General features: G+C 54.0%; 1 protein-coding gene across 2 annotated transcripts; it reads right to left on the minus strand.

Annotated features, from left to right (window-relative positions):
* Positions 1-957: 957 nt before the first annotated feature.
* Positions 958-14,854, minus strand: TBX3 (T-box transcription factor 3). Of its 2 annotated transcripts, XM_028527861.2 has the most exons (8): positions 13,168-14,854; positions 11,297-11,564; positions 10,278-10,337; positions 9,849-9,995; positions 7,753-7,829; positions 6,476-6,633; positions 4,380-5,071; positions 958-2,622 (listed from the first exon to the last, which is right to left on the minus strand). In XM_028527861.2, exons 1-8 carry the CDS (start codon positions 13,554-13,556, stop codon positions 2,161-2,163), a joined length of 2,253 nt encoding a protein of 750 aa, XP_028383662.1. In that variant the 5' UTR covers positions 13,557-14,854; the 3' UTR covers positions 958-2,160. The 2 variants fall into 2 exon arrangements, with proteins under 2 accessions (XP_028383662.1, XP_028383663.1); XM_028527862.2 differs by lacking the exon at positions 10,278-10,337 and having other exon boundaries at positions 13,168-14,850.
* Positions 14,855-15,071: the final 217 nt, after the last annotated feature.

Genomic DNA, 15,071 nt, shown 5'->3' on the forward strand with positions numbered 1-15,071 from the left:
TTTTGTTTTGTTTTGTTTTGTTTTCCCCCTCCACACTGGGGCAGGGATATTTTTGACTTGGATTTCCCAGATCGAGGAGAAAAGGGAGAGGGACGCTAAAGCGAAAACGTTCTTCACAGTCCTCCAACGGATTTGTGGTCGGGTTCGTGCGTAAAACACAGACTTAGGGAGAGGGGCATTCTTTTTCCATTAACACTGAGGCATCTGAAACGGCTATCCTATCCAGGTCTAACCATCCCCCTTCCGTCCCCCGGCTTGCTCCCTAATTTAAAGGCAGAGCAATTTCAGGATGCAGCGGCGCTCCCTTCTCGAGGAGCGAGGGACTTTTGTTTTTTAGCTTTGTAACTTGAGTGACATCTCATTTGGGTTCAGTGGGGGCGGTCTTAATTACTTAAAGGCGAAGGGAAGGGAAGAGAGGAAGCCAGGAGAGAAAAAGGCTCCAGAAGTTCCCTCAAGAAAGCACTTAACTCAAGGCCCAGAGACATTTCAATAAAAATTTATTGAAATTTCAATGTTGTTTTAAAGAGAGGGGGAAAAATACAGAAAACCAAAGAACTCATCAACAGTTATAACACAAAATATACCTTCATGAGTTTTTGTCTTTAAACCATCTCTCAGCACCTGACTTTTGAACCGTGAATATCTCTCTACAGGCACCAATTCAAAACACCATCAGTATTGCAGCCAGTAGTCAGTCCCACTCCGCTGTGAAGATTCCAGAGACTAGCAAGTCCCAATACAAAAAGAAAAAGTAGAAAGTCAAACCACAGCCTCAGCCGTCCCCACCTCTGCCCACCAAGCCGTCTCAGAACCACTCACGGTGGGGGGGACTTACATTTTAAGGAATTTAAGGTGGAGCTGGGAAGGGGGTCCCACCTCCCCAGTTTGGGGTAAAATAGGCAATAACACTTTTCCTCACGCTTGGACATTCAAAAAGAATTTTTTTTAAATTTTTTGCAGACAACTCTTTTGCAAGGGTGTGGGGTGTTGGTGCAGAAAGTGTGTTTTCTAGTTTTAAAAGCGATCCTGTGACCTTGAACTCAAACCGGCTACAGGGGAAACGGGCACACAGGAACCTGACAGCCGCACTCCTATTTACACAGAGCTATGTACAGTGTCAATAAATTAAAGTTTAATTTTCCGAGCATTCATATTCCACCTATGTACAAGAGTTATCAAATAATTACATAAATACTTTGCTAATAGTCTTGCTTCTTCTTTATTATTTTTTTTAAACCTTGTTATTGCATATACAAGAAAGAGAGAGAACTGCCGGAGAGACACGAATCCTGCTACAGAGCTTAGATAAAATAAACTCATTTTTGTGTGTGTGTGTGTGTGTGTGTCTTCCCCAACCCCTTCCCTTTAAATCCTCCCCCTTGGGGTCGCCAATGAGAATTGGGGAAGAGGTGTGGGGTTATGTTCTTTTCTCTCTAAAAGCAAGCATTCAAACGGAAAAACCACAAATACATCACCGTGGAACATGCAAGAAGAGACCTACAGTGGCTCTTGAAACATCACAAGAATATTAAAAAGACACAGATTTCCTTAAAAGAGACTACACAAAGCTGGCAGCGACTCCCCTCCCCCCAGCACAACGCTGCTCAGTAATTTATTTTAGAACCCATACGCAAGTCGCTATAAAGTTTTTTAATCTTCACAAACAGAATCATGTTAGTGTATTCATTTGCCCCCGGTATTTCTTTTTTTAATTTTTATTTGTTTTTGTTTCCACTTGACACGGTGAAGGAAAAATATATATAAATCTGCACTGGGAGAGAAGCCTTTCAACACATCCCCCTCCTGGTGGGCCTGGCTACCTTTTTCTTCCAGGCTCCCAAGGCCAACCTCGCGGGGGGGGGGGGGGGGGCGGGGGGGTGCTGTGGACAGAGCAGTTGGAACTCTCGCCCCCAACAACTCAATGCAACTGAGGTTTCCGAGCCCCCAGAATCGGAGCCATAGCGGCTCCGGGTTGTATACAACCACACCAAGAAGACGGGGCTTGTTTCTAGCACATTCTCTCCAGGGAGTCCGGCACCCCTTCCCAGACAGGACTGCACCAAGCGGGGCTAACCCCACTGCACGCCCGTCGTTTATTTCACAACCAACAAAGTGCGCTGCAGACGTGACTGGAATGAAGAGACTTTTGTGGGGAGGGGCTTATGGGGACGCGCTGCGGGACCTGTCGGGCTTGGCTTCCAAGCCACTGACCAACCGCTGGATGCTCTGCAGTTCGCTGGTGGCCGCCTCCTTCTCGGGGCAGAGTTTGGGCGACAAGGAGACGGAGCTGGAGGAGAGGGTGGAGGAGCGGCTGTTGAGTTCCGAGCCGGAGTCCACGGCCACCGAGGCCGGGCTGGCGGCCAGGGCGGCGGCTTTGGCGTCCAGGGCTCCCGCGGCCGCCGCCATGGAGGGCAGGGCGGTGCCGAGCAGGCTGCTGCTGTCCGGGACCGGGACCGGGATGGAGTAGGGGCTGTAGCGCAGGCGCGGGCGCATGGTGTTCAGGTTGAGGAACGGATGGCGGTGCACCGAGCTGGAGGCCGCTGCAGAGGAGGCGGCGGCGGCGGCAGCCATGTACGTGTAGGGGTAAGGGAACAGGCTTCCGAAAGGCGACATGGCCAGGCCCTGCGGACGGGAGAGAAACGCACGCAGGGAGTCAGCCGAGCAGGGGCTGCGCGGTGGGGAGGGGCCACGCGGTGGGGAGGGGCCAGCCCCGTCTATTCCCCTCCAGCCACCACCCCTACCACCTCGGAACCCGAGGAAGTCACTCTTCCCTCTGGGCAGGGGCGGGGGCGTGGCGGGCGGCCCGTGGAGTCGGGGGGCGGGGAGGACACTCAGACTTATTGCTCTAGATCCAAATCTTAGCTGTGTCACCCTAAGCCGGGGTACTTCGCTCCCTGTGCCTCAGCTTTCTGATATGCAAAAAGAACAACAGGGAAATATTAAATAATTCATACACTATTGGGAACTCTGTGGACATTAAATGAGCTAATGCCTTCAATATGCTACATAGGGCGTCTGGCCAACCGGGCTGTTAGAGATCCTCCCGTCAGGGGCAGGCCCTGCACCTGTTCAGTGGGGCACAGTCAGTCCACCCCGCAGTGGTAGCTGCGTGGGCGCCAGAGGGCACAGATGATGGGACGTAATTATTTTTCATTCCTGAACCCCTCTCGAACCCTTCCACTCCAGCCCGAGAAGTTGCACAAAGATCTCAAGCAAAAGGGCATGGTGGGGGGTGGGGTGGGGTGGGGGTTGCAATAAACAGAGACAAAGGAGTCTCCCAGCCTGATATGCTGGTGTTGCAGGTAGAGAAACGGAAGGTGCGGGGGAGGGTGCACAGGAAGTCACCTAGCAAGTGGCAGAAGCAGAAAGTGAAATCCGGGGACCCACACCTGGACCACTTCTCGATCCCCTGCCCCGAGGTGCCATTCATCCTCGTGGGCCCACGCAGCCCCTCGCCCCCAAGTCACCGGCCCACCTATGAGTCAGTTCCAGGAGGAGCTAAAGGAGGGGACGGCAGGAACTGAGAAAGGCCAGAAACCAACCCTTTTCTCAATCCTCCCCCCCCCAACCCCCACCCCCAGGAAGGCCAGACCTGCCTCTTGGCTCAGGGAAGGGAGACGAAAGTGTTTAGACAAAACATAAGGCACGGGTGTGCAGGAACCCCCACGGAACCTTCCACCGGTCCGGCGTTTCCCAAGCGCCGAGACTTCTCCCAGGCCGCCCCCAGCTGTCTGAGCCACACAGAGGCTGCCAGGCTGTCCCTCAGCTCTGACATTCCCCACGTGTGCCCAGACCATTAACCCTTGGGGGGACAGGCTAGTCTGCTTGGGGGGAGGGGGAGCAGGGGAAAGTTTCCAATCGGGAGAAGAGGCTCAGTTGCCATCCAAAGGGTCACTTCCCCTCCACCCCGCCCAGACAGGCCTCAGCCCTCCTCTTAACTTCTGAGGGACGTTTAAGAGACATGTAAGCTCTGAAGCTAAAATCACAGACCCTAGGAAAGACTCTGGGGGGAGCCCCCTCACCTACTAGCTGTGTGACCTTGGATAAGTTACTCAACATCTCTGGGCCTCACCTATAGAGTGGAGGGGATACTAGTACCCCGAAGTCAAAGAGTGTTTGGCACAACACAAGTGCTGTGTACAGCTACCATTATTTCTACCCACCTACCCACTCTACTGTAAACATCCCTTAACATGAAAAATATTTTAAGATCGGGGGGTGTAAGGTTATGATGAATCCAGAAGGTAAACCCTGCACATAGGAATTACCGTTATTATTTGAAGTTACTAGACCTGGGGGGCTGGGTGTGGAAGGGACGGGAAAGGAGAGGGCCCGCAGACAGGGGCTGGAGAGGAGGCAGGAGGAAGGACAAGAAATACCTGAGAGGCCAGGACGTGCTGCTGGAGGTGAAAGGGCAGCGTGGCCGCAGACGCCCCCGACAGTCCCTGTGCCGCGGCGGCGGAGGCCATAGCCGTGGAGGCCATGGCCGTGGAATCCAGGCCGGAGACACCGGTGGAGGCCCCGGACACGGTGGCGAGCAGGGGCCCCATGCCGGCCGCCATGCTGGAGAAGGCGCCCCCCATGGCGAACTGGCTGGGGTGCAGGAAGAGCGGGTGCCCATTGAAGAACTGCTGGCCAGCCAGGCCCGGGGCGAAGCCGAGGCCGGGCAGGGGGCCTTGGCCCAGGTGCGCGGCGGCCGCGTCCGTCTGCACCGTGAGCGGCGCAAAGGCCTCCTTGGCCGGCAGAGCGCGCGCCTCCTCGGCCTTGGACGTGGCCGCGCCCTCGCGACCCGGGCTCCGGCGCTCCTCCGCGCCCAGGCCGCGGGTGCTGGACGAGATGGTGGCCGGGCTGTGGCGCGAGTCGGGCGAGGCCTTGTCCAGCCGCCCGCTGTCCCGGGGCCGGCCGCCGGGCTCCGCTGCAAAGAGGTGCGCCTTGACCGCAGGGCTGCCCTTGTCGCGGCCTGGCTCCTCCGACGTGGTGGTGGAGATCTTGGCCGCGTCGCAGGCCTCTGGCCCGTGTTCCTCTTTGCTCTCGGCCTCGGCGTCGCTCTCACCCTCGCTAGGACACAGGTCTGCCAAAAGAAAGGAACAAAAGCGAGGTGGACGGGCTCCAACCCGGGCCAGCGGAAGCCAATTCCCTAGCATGCATCTTGGCGCGGCTGCTTATTATTAGCTGGGTACCGCCCGGCAAGCCCCTTAACCTCTCTTGTGCCTCAGTTTTCTCATCTGCAAAACGGGAGTGATGATACTCCATAACTTTAGTGGAAAAATTCGATCCGTTAACACTGAATTTAAAAGGATTTAGGGAGACTGGACCCCTCCCCCCATAGCCAGGCCCTCATCCAAAATCGGTCCTTGATTTCACCTTTTTTTTTTTTTTACAAGCATGGATTGAGCTCCTACTTGTGTGAGACTACCTTTCCTCGCCTTTTGATGGCAAATGTACTTTTTCAAAAGAAAAACTCACTCACACTGAGACTCACTGTGGGCACACCTCCTAGTTACCATCCGGGGCCTTTGTTCAGTGATGGCGAGCCGCACCTCCCACAGATTTGTGCTTCAGGAGGATGTGCTTGGAGAGTGCCCTGACACCTGAGCTGGTTGGCAGTGGTGGCAGTGAAGGTCCTGCCCAGGACGCACACGCTCAGGTGAGCCCACGTTGCCCCCCTCTGTCCCCCCAGACGGACCTGGGTGGTGGGCAGCCCCCTCTGTGCCCCACCCCCCAGACCATCAGGGATTCTTTCTCCTTCCACCACACCCTCTGTGGGTGTCCTACCAGGAAAAAGGAAAAAGGGATCTTATTTTATGTTTAAAGCTTACATGGATCGAAGACATCAAGGACTTTCGTTTTATTAAATGTGAAAAACAGGTTTCTTCCCCTTGCGAGCACGTGTGTGTGTCTTTCCAAATACATAGTTCTCTGCTCTTTCAACACAGGAAGCTGACTGGGGATTTGAACCGTCTCCTCCGCTCCCAACCCCCTGCCCGCGCCCGGGATGGCTCTCCCTTCTCTTCTCACAGGTTGCAGCTCTATCACTGGGTGTTTTCTCGGTCCCCTGCCCCGTCTCCTTATGGTAGGTGGCAGGGAATCCCTGCCCCCCCACCGTGGCTGCCCCCAAGCCCAACCATTTTACTCTTGAGTTCAAAGATGACAAAACATCAGCAGTTGTTGGGAGGCAGTTGGAGGGAGGGAGAGACAGAGGGAGAAGTGCCCCAGGCGTGTTTGCTAAGCTGCCCCACCAAGAGGGACACCGCCCTTCCCGCCAGGCTAAGGTTGGAGGGAAGGGGTTCTAAGCCGTTCTTATACTAGCTCAGGAAGTGGGGGAGGAGACACACCTGACCCCCTATTTGGAACGCTGGTTCCTCCTTATGGACCTCTTCTGAAGGGCAAGCCTCCTGGCGCACGCCCCAGCCCCCAACTCCCCCAGGCCCCCAGGCCCCAGAGTCCCGAAGGCGAGGTGCCCGGGCTTGCGTACCTTTGAGGTTGGACGTCCCCACAGTGGAGACAGCTGGGGAGGAGGACTGAGCAAAGCAGCTGAAGGCGGCCTGTTCGCTGGAGGACTCATCAGAGGTGCCATTGTCCTTCTTGTGTCTGTCGTCAAACACCCTCATGGACTGCAAGGTGAGCTGTTTTCTGCAGCAGAAGCCCACCCCCAGCGTCAGAGAATAGAACCCACATTCTCCCCTTGCCCCCCAGCCCCGTGTGTCTCCCACGGTTCAAGGAGCACGCACACCCCTCTCCCCGCTGCGCCCACAGACAACACAATTCTGAAACCTGCTTGCCCCCCCTCCCCGGGGGGACAGCCACACAGGCCCACACATGGTTCCTGACATCCTAACTGGGCAGAAGACTGTGGCACAAGGGTGCTGGAAAGAAGCAAGCTTAGGGTGCCTTTATTCAAGGTCGGGGTTTCATTCGGGAAGGGCAGCAGCTTGGGCTGTGAAGTTTTGTTGAAAAGCGAAAAGCAAGAGGGGAGGTTGGAGCTGGCCAGAGACGGTGGGACAGCCGGCCTGACAAAGGGAGGGGCCCTGGGGACCCAACGTGTGGCACACGGGCAGCCAGCCCACCGCCACCGCCCCCTGGTTGCTGAGATGGGGAGGAGGCGGTTATTTCATGGTGGACTTCTCCGTGATCGGTTCACCAACACATTCATTGGAGGGGAAAAAAATCTATTTAGATGTTAGCCATTTTGTTTTTTCATGCCTGCCCCTCCCTCTGGGAATAGATGAAAAATCTAGGTTGATTTGCTGGATTTCAGAAATTCTTTGAGAGCGGTGGGGGAAGGGAGATTTCCCTTCCTATACCATCCAGCTGTCTGCCTGGTGCAGAATGACCCACATGCCCGGGAAGGAGGGGCCACAGAGTGCTCCAGGGGCCTCAGCTCCGTCTGGTGGTATTTGCAAGACGCGATTGCAAAAATTCCAAAGCATTTTGTGAATGGCTTAGCTCCTCCCTGGGACCTGCCTAGGAGTAACTTCAATTAATTAGGAATTAATAAGCACCTGTGTGTCACTGATTATCCCTAATGCTCTTCTTCCAGGGAGAACCATGGTGTGGCCCAGTGACTTTCCTTTAAGGGGACGTGGAGGCGTTAAAGAAACAGTGCGCTGCAATCAGCAAGCACGTGGCAGAAGAGAGTCAGTGAGTCCCCCCTCCCCCCCAATATAAGTGCCTGCATCCCACCGCAGAGGCCTGGGGCCTAGCAGCATGATTTTTCTCAATTAATCTGAGAAATAACCCTCTGGAGCTCACCTTTTTTCTCTCCTGCCATTTCCAGTGTCCCGGAATCCTTTCGCAAATGGGTTGTTGTCTATTTTTAACTGAGTTATCTAGGAGGAGGACACACAAGCAAGAAAGACACATTGGCATCCTTTTCTAGAACGTTCTGGGAGTGTCTCCCCCCACTTAGCCGTTGGCTAGAAATTCTGACTGCCAACAGGAGACGTCACAGGGATGGGCCCAGGGTAAAGAGAAAGGCAGAGGAGGGGGCAGCAGGAGTTTGGAGGGCCCTGAGATAAAAACCAAAGGAGAGTGGACTTCGGGGCGTTCATTGCCCCCAGAAGCCAAACCAGGATTGCAGGCTGAAATGACCCCGCCTGAGAAATGCCTCACTCTGTTCTCTGGGCAAGCCGGCAGCTTTGGCTGAGAAATGGAAAAGCTGGAATTGTCAAATGGGACAACCTGAGGGCCTTAAAAAGTATGCTTTCATTTTGCATTTTTTTAAAATACTGTGCAGTTAATCATAAAATACATCGTGGCACATTTTTTTCCCCCAGCCCCAAACACAACACACACACACACACACACACACACACACACTCCAACCTTTTTTCTGTGAATCTGATAAAATAATTTATGGGGTTCTGATGCCCTTGTGCTGGAGTGGGCTTTATTTATTTATTTGTTTCTTTGCCGGGTGAGGTGGGTGCTTGCGGACTGTAACCGCGACAGTGACAGAGTTAAAAGGACCGAATGACCCCCACAAACATTTGTTTGCGTCTGTCTGCTTCTGCCCCCACCGTTAGGTAAGGAAGGCCCATGGCCTCTGGGTCTCATCGAAAACCCTACCATCTATTACCTCAGCACCAAAGACTCACGGGATGCTGGGGCGAGAGGGAGCATGTGTTGCACAGACCGAGGGAAACTGTCGTGGCCTGCCATCTTTCCAATCCCTTCCCTTTGGGGGGATGTGGGAAATAATATTTCAGAGGTCCCTAAGAGGAAGAAAAGGGGCCTCCCGGCTGGATTTTCGTTCTTGAAATAAATCCCAGTGCGCTAGCCTTGCAGGGCCGGGGGGTCATGATACCTTGTCTCCAGCCTAAGGAAATGTACCTGAACCCCCCCACACCCTCCAGCCACAGAGGACACACCTATAGGGACAGTGAATTCAACACGGAGAGTGCTGTCCTGTGAGTGGCATTCACTGAGGTCTGGGGTGCAGAAGTTAAAGAACGGGGGTCCTCCGTGGCGGCCCCCCCACCCCCATAACTGCCTGCTCATAGCCAAGCTGGTGACTGGTGAATCAGCAGCCACCGTCCCTGGGTGTCTCTGTGCTACGTGTCCATGACCTTCAGGCCACCATAACTTTACATACCAGGTGCTGCCTGCTGTTCCATTTGGGGACACTCCTAATCCCCCGGCCTCAGGCCCAAGAGAGGAAAAAAAAAAAACAACAACTTCAAATGAAGTGGTGACTTTGGTCACCTCCTCTCAGAAGCCTCAGACAACTCAATTAGCATGACCCTGTGATCAGAGTAGGTTTTTCCAACCACACACACACACACCATAAAAAACACAACAGCATAAAAGGTAATAAAAACCAGACCAGCTAGCTACTCGCGACGCTGGCTAAGGGAGAGAGAAGCTGATCCCACCGGGACTCTCCTCCCAGGGTCCCCCGTGGCTTCTGCCTTAAATTGTTAGCTGGTTCCTTGGGAACCTGATTTCGGGATCCTTCCTCCTGACGGGGAAGAGAGTAAACCTGGAAACAAACGGGAGAAAGCCCCGAGGCCAGGGGTGGGGGTGGGGCGGGCGGCCTCAAAGATCGTGGTTCTTCCAGGAGCTTCTCACTGGCAAAGTTACTTTGGTATTTTTTCACTCAGCATGGAAGTCCCAGCTGGTCAAGTTCTTTTTCTTTCTTTCTTTTTCTATTTTTTTTTCCTTCTACCTCTGCAATGTGCCAGCGCCTCTTTTCCCCACAGCTCGGCTGATCGTCAAATCACAGAAGAAAACTCAAGACAACCCCCCCCCCCCCAATCCCAGTTCTCTGGTGACTTTCTCACCCTCATGCAAAGCAGCGTAAAGGACGAGAGACATTAAGGAGGGGGGAAGAGCGTCTCTTAGATCACCTTATCATTCTGGTAGGCTGTCACAGCGATGAATTCGGTTTCGGGGAACAAGTACGTCCGAAATGTACTGTATGGAAGTTTCAGGATGTCATTGGCTCTCACGATATGGAATCGGGGCTGGTATTTGTGCATGGAGTTCAGTATAGTCTGCAGGGGCGGGGGTGGGGGGTGGAGGAGAGACAGACACACAGCAGAAAGAAGGGGTTTAGCGGGACAGACAGGATCTTCCGAGCCCTGCCGGGCTGACAGCTACCCCACGGGAGGGTACCACGCCTGCACCGAGCCCACCTCCAGAGAGCACCCCTTTGGGTGTGCTTTTTCATTCCACCAACGTTATCGTCCGCAGAATCCACACGGCTCGGCCGTTTCCGAAGGGTGCCCCCCGCCCTCACCAGCTCAGGTTCCTCGGAACCTTGAACCCTAGCCTACCTGAGTACCAAAACTATAATTCCCCTGCCACGTTGCGTGATCGCTTGGGAAGGCCAAAGTCTTAAAAGATAGAAAAAAACATGCATTTTAATTTACAAAATGATTCAGTCCTTTAAGCGTCCACTAATTGACGAGCCCAATCCACTTAAAGCCCTTCTGAAAGGCTGAACTCTAGAGAGGAATATTTATGCCTTAATCAAATCAAGGACTTCAAATGCAATTCCTGCCCGCTGGAGAAATTTCCGCGCCCTTCACCTCTTCCTGGGCCTAATCTTTCTGCTTACTCCTCGCTTATCACTGTTTATTTTATTGAAATGTTGGGGAGGGGAGGGGTTGGGGGCAAAAGGTCCTTTGCTCGACTTTCACAAGCAATCCAAGTCTTCTGAAAGTTTCTCAGTACGCTCCCCCTGAACAGAGACACACACATGCATTCCCAACACACACAATTTTTACACTGCAGATCTGTGTCGTTTCTGGTAAAGCTGACTTTCACCTAAGCCCAATTCTTTTTTTTTTTCTTTGCGTAAAAGAAAAGAAAAAAACCCAACATGTTTCCCAAAATGGAATCACACCCTTTAATCAATGTAGTGGAGGCTTCGAACCTTAACACTCTCCCGAGAAATACCATGGCTGATTTCAAAACACAAGACGATCTTCAAACCTGGATGAACACATCCTTTGAAAACGGCGTTTAGAGCTTAACGATTGGTTTTGAACTTCACTGTCAGGTCGGGCAGTTCCCCAGACTTAGAACTGCCCCGGAACAGGAGCCGGTAGGTACCTTTCTTTTAGAAACGCCAGGCCTCCCGTTCTCAGAGAAGAAACACCCCCCCCCCCAACCTCTGACTCCTTTTCTCTGCAGCTCTGTAGCTGATCAAACAAGTTCCCTAAGTTGGCCACCCAAAAAAGAAGGGAGAAGTTTGAGCAGAAACTCACGATGCTACAAGGCATGCAGAGAGCAGGGCCCTAACTAGAGTGAAGAAAGAGAACGTTTTACTGAAAGGAGCGGTGAAACTTACAAATCCATGCTTGTCCGAAATGTTGTTGGTGAGTTTCAGTTTGTGGAAAGTGACAACTTTGGACATCCACTGTTCCCCGGTAGCCGGGCTGTCGGGGTGAATATACATTCTCTTTGGCATTTCAGGGTCAGCCTTACCCGCCACCATCCACCGAGAATTGTGAAATTTATATCGACAGTCATCGGCGGCTATAATGTCCATCAACAAAATATATTTGGCTTTTTTATCCAGCCCGGAACACCTCACTTTAAATGGGGGAAACATTCGCCTGCAATAGGAGAGAAGGGAAAAGAAAAAAAATAATAATAAGTCGCCTAGAAATCTTGGGCTTGATGATTCTAGTTGGCCTAAAATGCTTAAATCAAATGTAAAACGTATGGGTGAGTGTGCAGGGTTCAGAGGACAGCGGCTGGGCGCAAAGTTGTTCCCCGCCACGGCAGAAGGATTCAATAGGCTGAATTTCTCTTCAGATGCCCCCAGATTCAAAACAAGGGAATGATAGCCCTGCATTTTTCCCTGCAGCGTCTCCTAATGTCTTTACATAGTTCTCTGGCTTTTGTGACTTTGTAGATTGCCCTCTTCCTAGAGAAACTCCTGCTCCGGCCCTTTCCCGTGGGTGCGTAGTTCTAAACCACTCGGCGTAGGCTTTTTCAAGGGCGGTTGGTTAAAGCTAGGATTTCCCACCACCCCGACGATGGGAAAATGTTTAACTTATCGAGGAAATGAACGTCGAGTTTATTCTGAAGCAATCCCGCTGCTGGCGAAAAAATGAAACTGGACTTCGGTGCCTTCTCAAAACGCATTTGGTAGCGTGGAGTGCACTGCACTCCCAGGCCTGATAACCAGTCAGCCCGGGAGCCGCGCACCCCAGTCCCCCGTCCCTCACTGCAAGACCGGGTCCCCGAGCCTGGCTGTCCCCACCAGTGCTGGCACGCTGTGCTCCTGACTTCAAGGAAGCACTGTGCTGTGGAACGGGCTAAATGTCTCCTGGGTCTGAGGAACTGTATGCCCAACTTTGACCTCACGCAGCTTGAAAAGACAACGGAGAGCTAAAGGCATCAAGAGCAGCGTTTTATTTTTATTCTTTGGACTCTATGCCTTGGGAGACTTCATTGCCATTAAAAAAAAAAAACAAGAAAAAGAACCTGTGATTTTTTAGGTGACAGGCAGATTTCGGTCAGGCAAGGACCCCTCTTGTTGATAGTATTTACACATAAAACAGAAGCCTGTGTAGATCTCCCCACTGGTTTCTTGGGTCTGCAAACATAATCTTAGTGATCCCCAAATCGCACCCTGAACTCTCCCTTGGATGAGGGACACGGGAAGCGGTCTGGACAAACAAACCCAGCTGCCCTTCGATTCCTGCCTGACCCTGGCAGCCGAGGGCTCAGGCCCCCTCCAGAACCACAGGCCGGCCTGCAGGACCGATAGGGCCAGAGGAGCTGCGGCCAGGCCTCTTACTACCACACAAAAGGGGCTGTAAGTTTTCCCCCTGGGAGCACAAAAATGAAACACACAAAAACACAACAGCAACAAAACCCTGAGCCTGTCTCCCACAGGTCTGGGCAGCGAAACTCCCTGCAGGGGGGATGGTGCTCTTTCTTGCTGCAGAGAGGTCTGAGCTCTGCTGAAAAAAATTCCGTCTATCCAGGCTGCAGACTTGGCCAGGAAAACCCCCGCCTGCAGACACCCAGGTAAGCTGAAATTTCCTCCCACCGGGGCAGGCCCGGGAGCCTTTGCACAGTTCCAGGGCAACGAAAAGTTTTCTTGGAAGCCAAATGTACTGACAGACCGACTGTCTGGGAGGAGGGAGAGAAAGGGAGGGAAAACCCTCCCGAGAGTTTGGGGAACGCGGCCCTCCGCTTGCTTACCTTCCGGACTTGGTAATGACCATCTCGGTGCCCCGCTTGTGGAACTGATCCCAAAGTTCTTTGGCCTCCAGGTGCACCTTGGGGTCATCCTCCACCTCTTCCTCGGGCTCCATGGTCTTCAGAGGCCTCAGATGCGCCTGGGGCCCCAGAGACGAGAAAGGGATGCCGGTTTCGGCCGCCCCTACCAACTGATCCATGATCGGCTTGGCCAGGGCGCCCGGCAGCGAGAGCGCCGCGGCGCCGTTGGGAGGCAGAGTCAGCGCGGGGAAGAAAGGCGGCTGGTGACCCAGAACCGCGCTCATGGCGAAGTCCGGCGCCCGGTGAGGTAGGAACGGATGGTAGGCCATGCTTGTCCCAGGAATGACCGGATCTCTCATGGAGAGGCTCATCCACTCCAGGCGGGGCGCTGGGCTCCAGCCGGGGACAAGTCCGCAGCTGCTGTTTTGTTTTGTTTTTTAACAGCAGCGCATAGTTTAAAAAGCAAAAAGAAAAAAAAAGAAAAAAATCACAAGTACGGCACCTCCAAGGAAGAGGGAGTAAGTGTCTTTTGGGGAGAATGCCGCTTTTAAAATGCACAAGGCGAGCAACTGGGAGACATAGCCGCCGGGGTGACTGTCCTTGCGCCTTGCGTTTTTAAAAAGCCGCTCCTGCAAGTCGGTTTCAGAGACGACGGGAGCGAGCAGGCTTTCGACTCGCGCCCGAGCCCTGCCGCTCTGCTCGAAATGGACACTCCGGCCCTGGGTCCCAGGGACCGCGCCCCAGCCCCTAGTTCTTTGTTGCAACTGCGAACAGTTCTCTTAGGAGACTTTTTACCTTTTCTTCTCCTTCTTCCCCCGCCCCCCTAGCTCTCTTCCTCTCCCTCTTTCTCGCAGGAGGCGCCTGCAGTAGCGCTGGACTCGGCTGGAACCGCCGGCGAGAGAGCGGAAAAAGTCTCTCTCCTTTAAAAAAAAAAAAAAATCTCTGATTTAAGCCCTCTTCTAACAGCGCTATCACAACTTGAACTGCACACTGGCTTCCGTTCGCCTCCGCCTCCTGCCTCCGCTCCGAGCCTCCGGAGGGTGTCTGGGTTCCAGTCCGAGTCCGGCTGTGCTCTTCTCTCGCGCCCGTGCTCTTCTCTCGCGCCTGTCGTCTTCCGTGTCCTAAAACGTGAGCAAATTCGCTTCCTAAATCTGCGTCCAGACGCGCAGGGCAGGGAGGATGGAGGGGGGAAATGGAAAAGGAGGGCGAGAGAGAGAGAGAGAGAAAGCGAGAGACGGAGTAGGAGAGGGAGCGCGAGGAGAGGGAGGGAGCGAGCCAGCCAGCCGGAGCTGCTCGCCACCCTCCTCCGCCTCTAGAATTCCCCGGGCGTCTGCTCGGCGGCTCTAGAAGGTCGGGCTCTGCTCTGGGCTGCGGAGAGCCGGGGGCCTCTTGATTGGCTCTTTGACGCTTTCGGACCAATTGTGTTGCTGCATAGGCGTGGTTTTCACAGGTCGAGTGCTGAGGGGATAGAGCCGAGTTATAAAAAGAAGGTGTCGGAAACTGTAACGTCGCAGCGCCGCATCGGTACTACTGCCTGTCCTGTGAATATGTCAACATGATCAGAGGGAGGGCGGGCGCCACCGAGGAGCGCGCGCACTGAGTCGCCTCTAGGTGGCTTATCGAGAGATCGCCACAGCCCTAGAGCTCGCTCGCTTGCTCTTGCTCAGCCCAAGTCTGAAATGCCTCAGTCATCCAACCCGAGATCGAGGGAGGAGGCAGGGCTAGGCAGGAAGGGGAGGGAGGAGGGAGCGAGCGAGCTGGGCCAGGAAGGCGGAGAGAGCGCCGAGCGCCGGGCGCCGGGCAGGGGCGCTCGCCTCTCGCGCGCTTGGCTCGGCTAGCCTCTCCGCCGCCGCGGCCTTTTCTCTCTCTCGTTCGCCCTCTTAGTA

The sequence above is a fragment of the Phyllostomus discolor genome, chromosome 13, assembly GCF_004126475.2.
Source record: "Phyllostomus discolor isolate MPI-MPIP mPhyDis1 chromosome 13, mPhyDis1.pri.v3, whole genome shotgun sequence".
NCBI lineage: Eukaryota > Metazoa > Chordata > Mammalia > Chiroptera > Phyllostomidae > Phyllostomus > Phyllostomus discolor.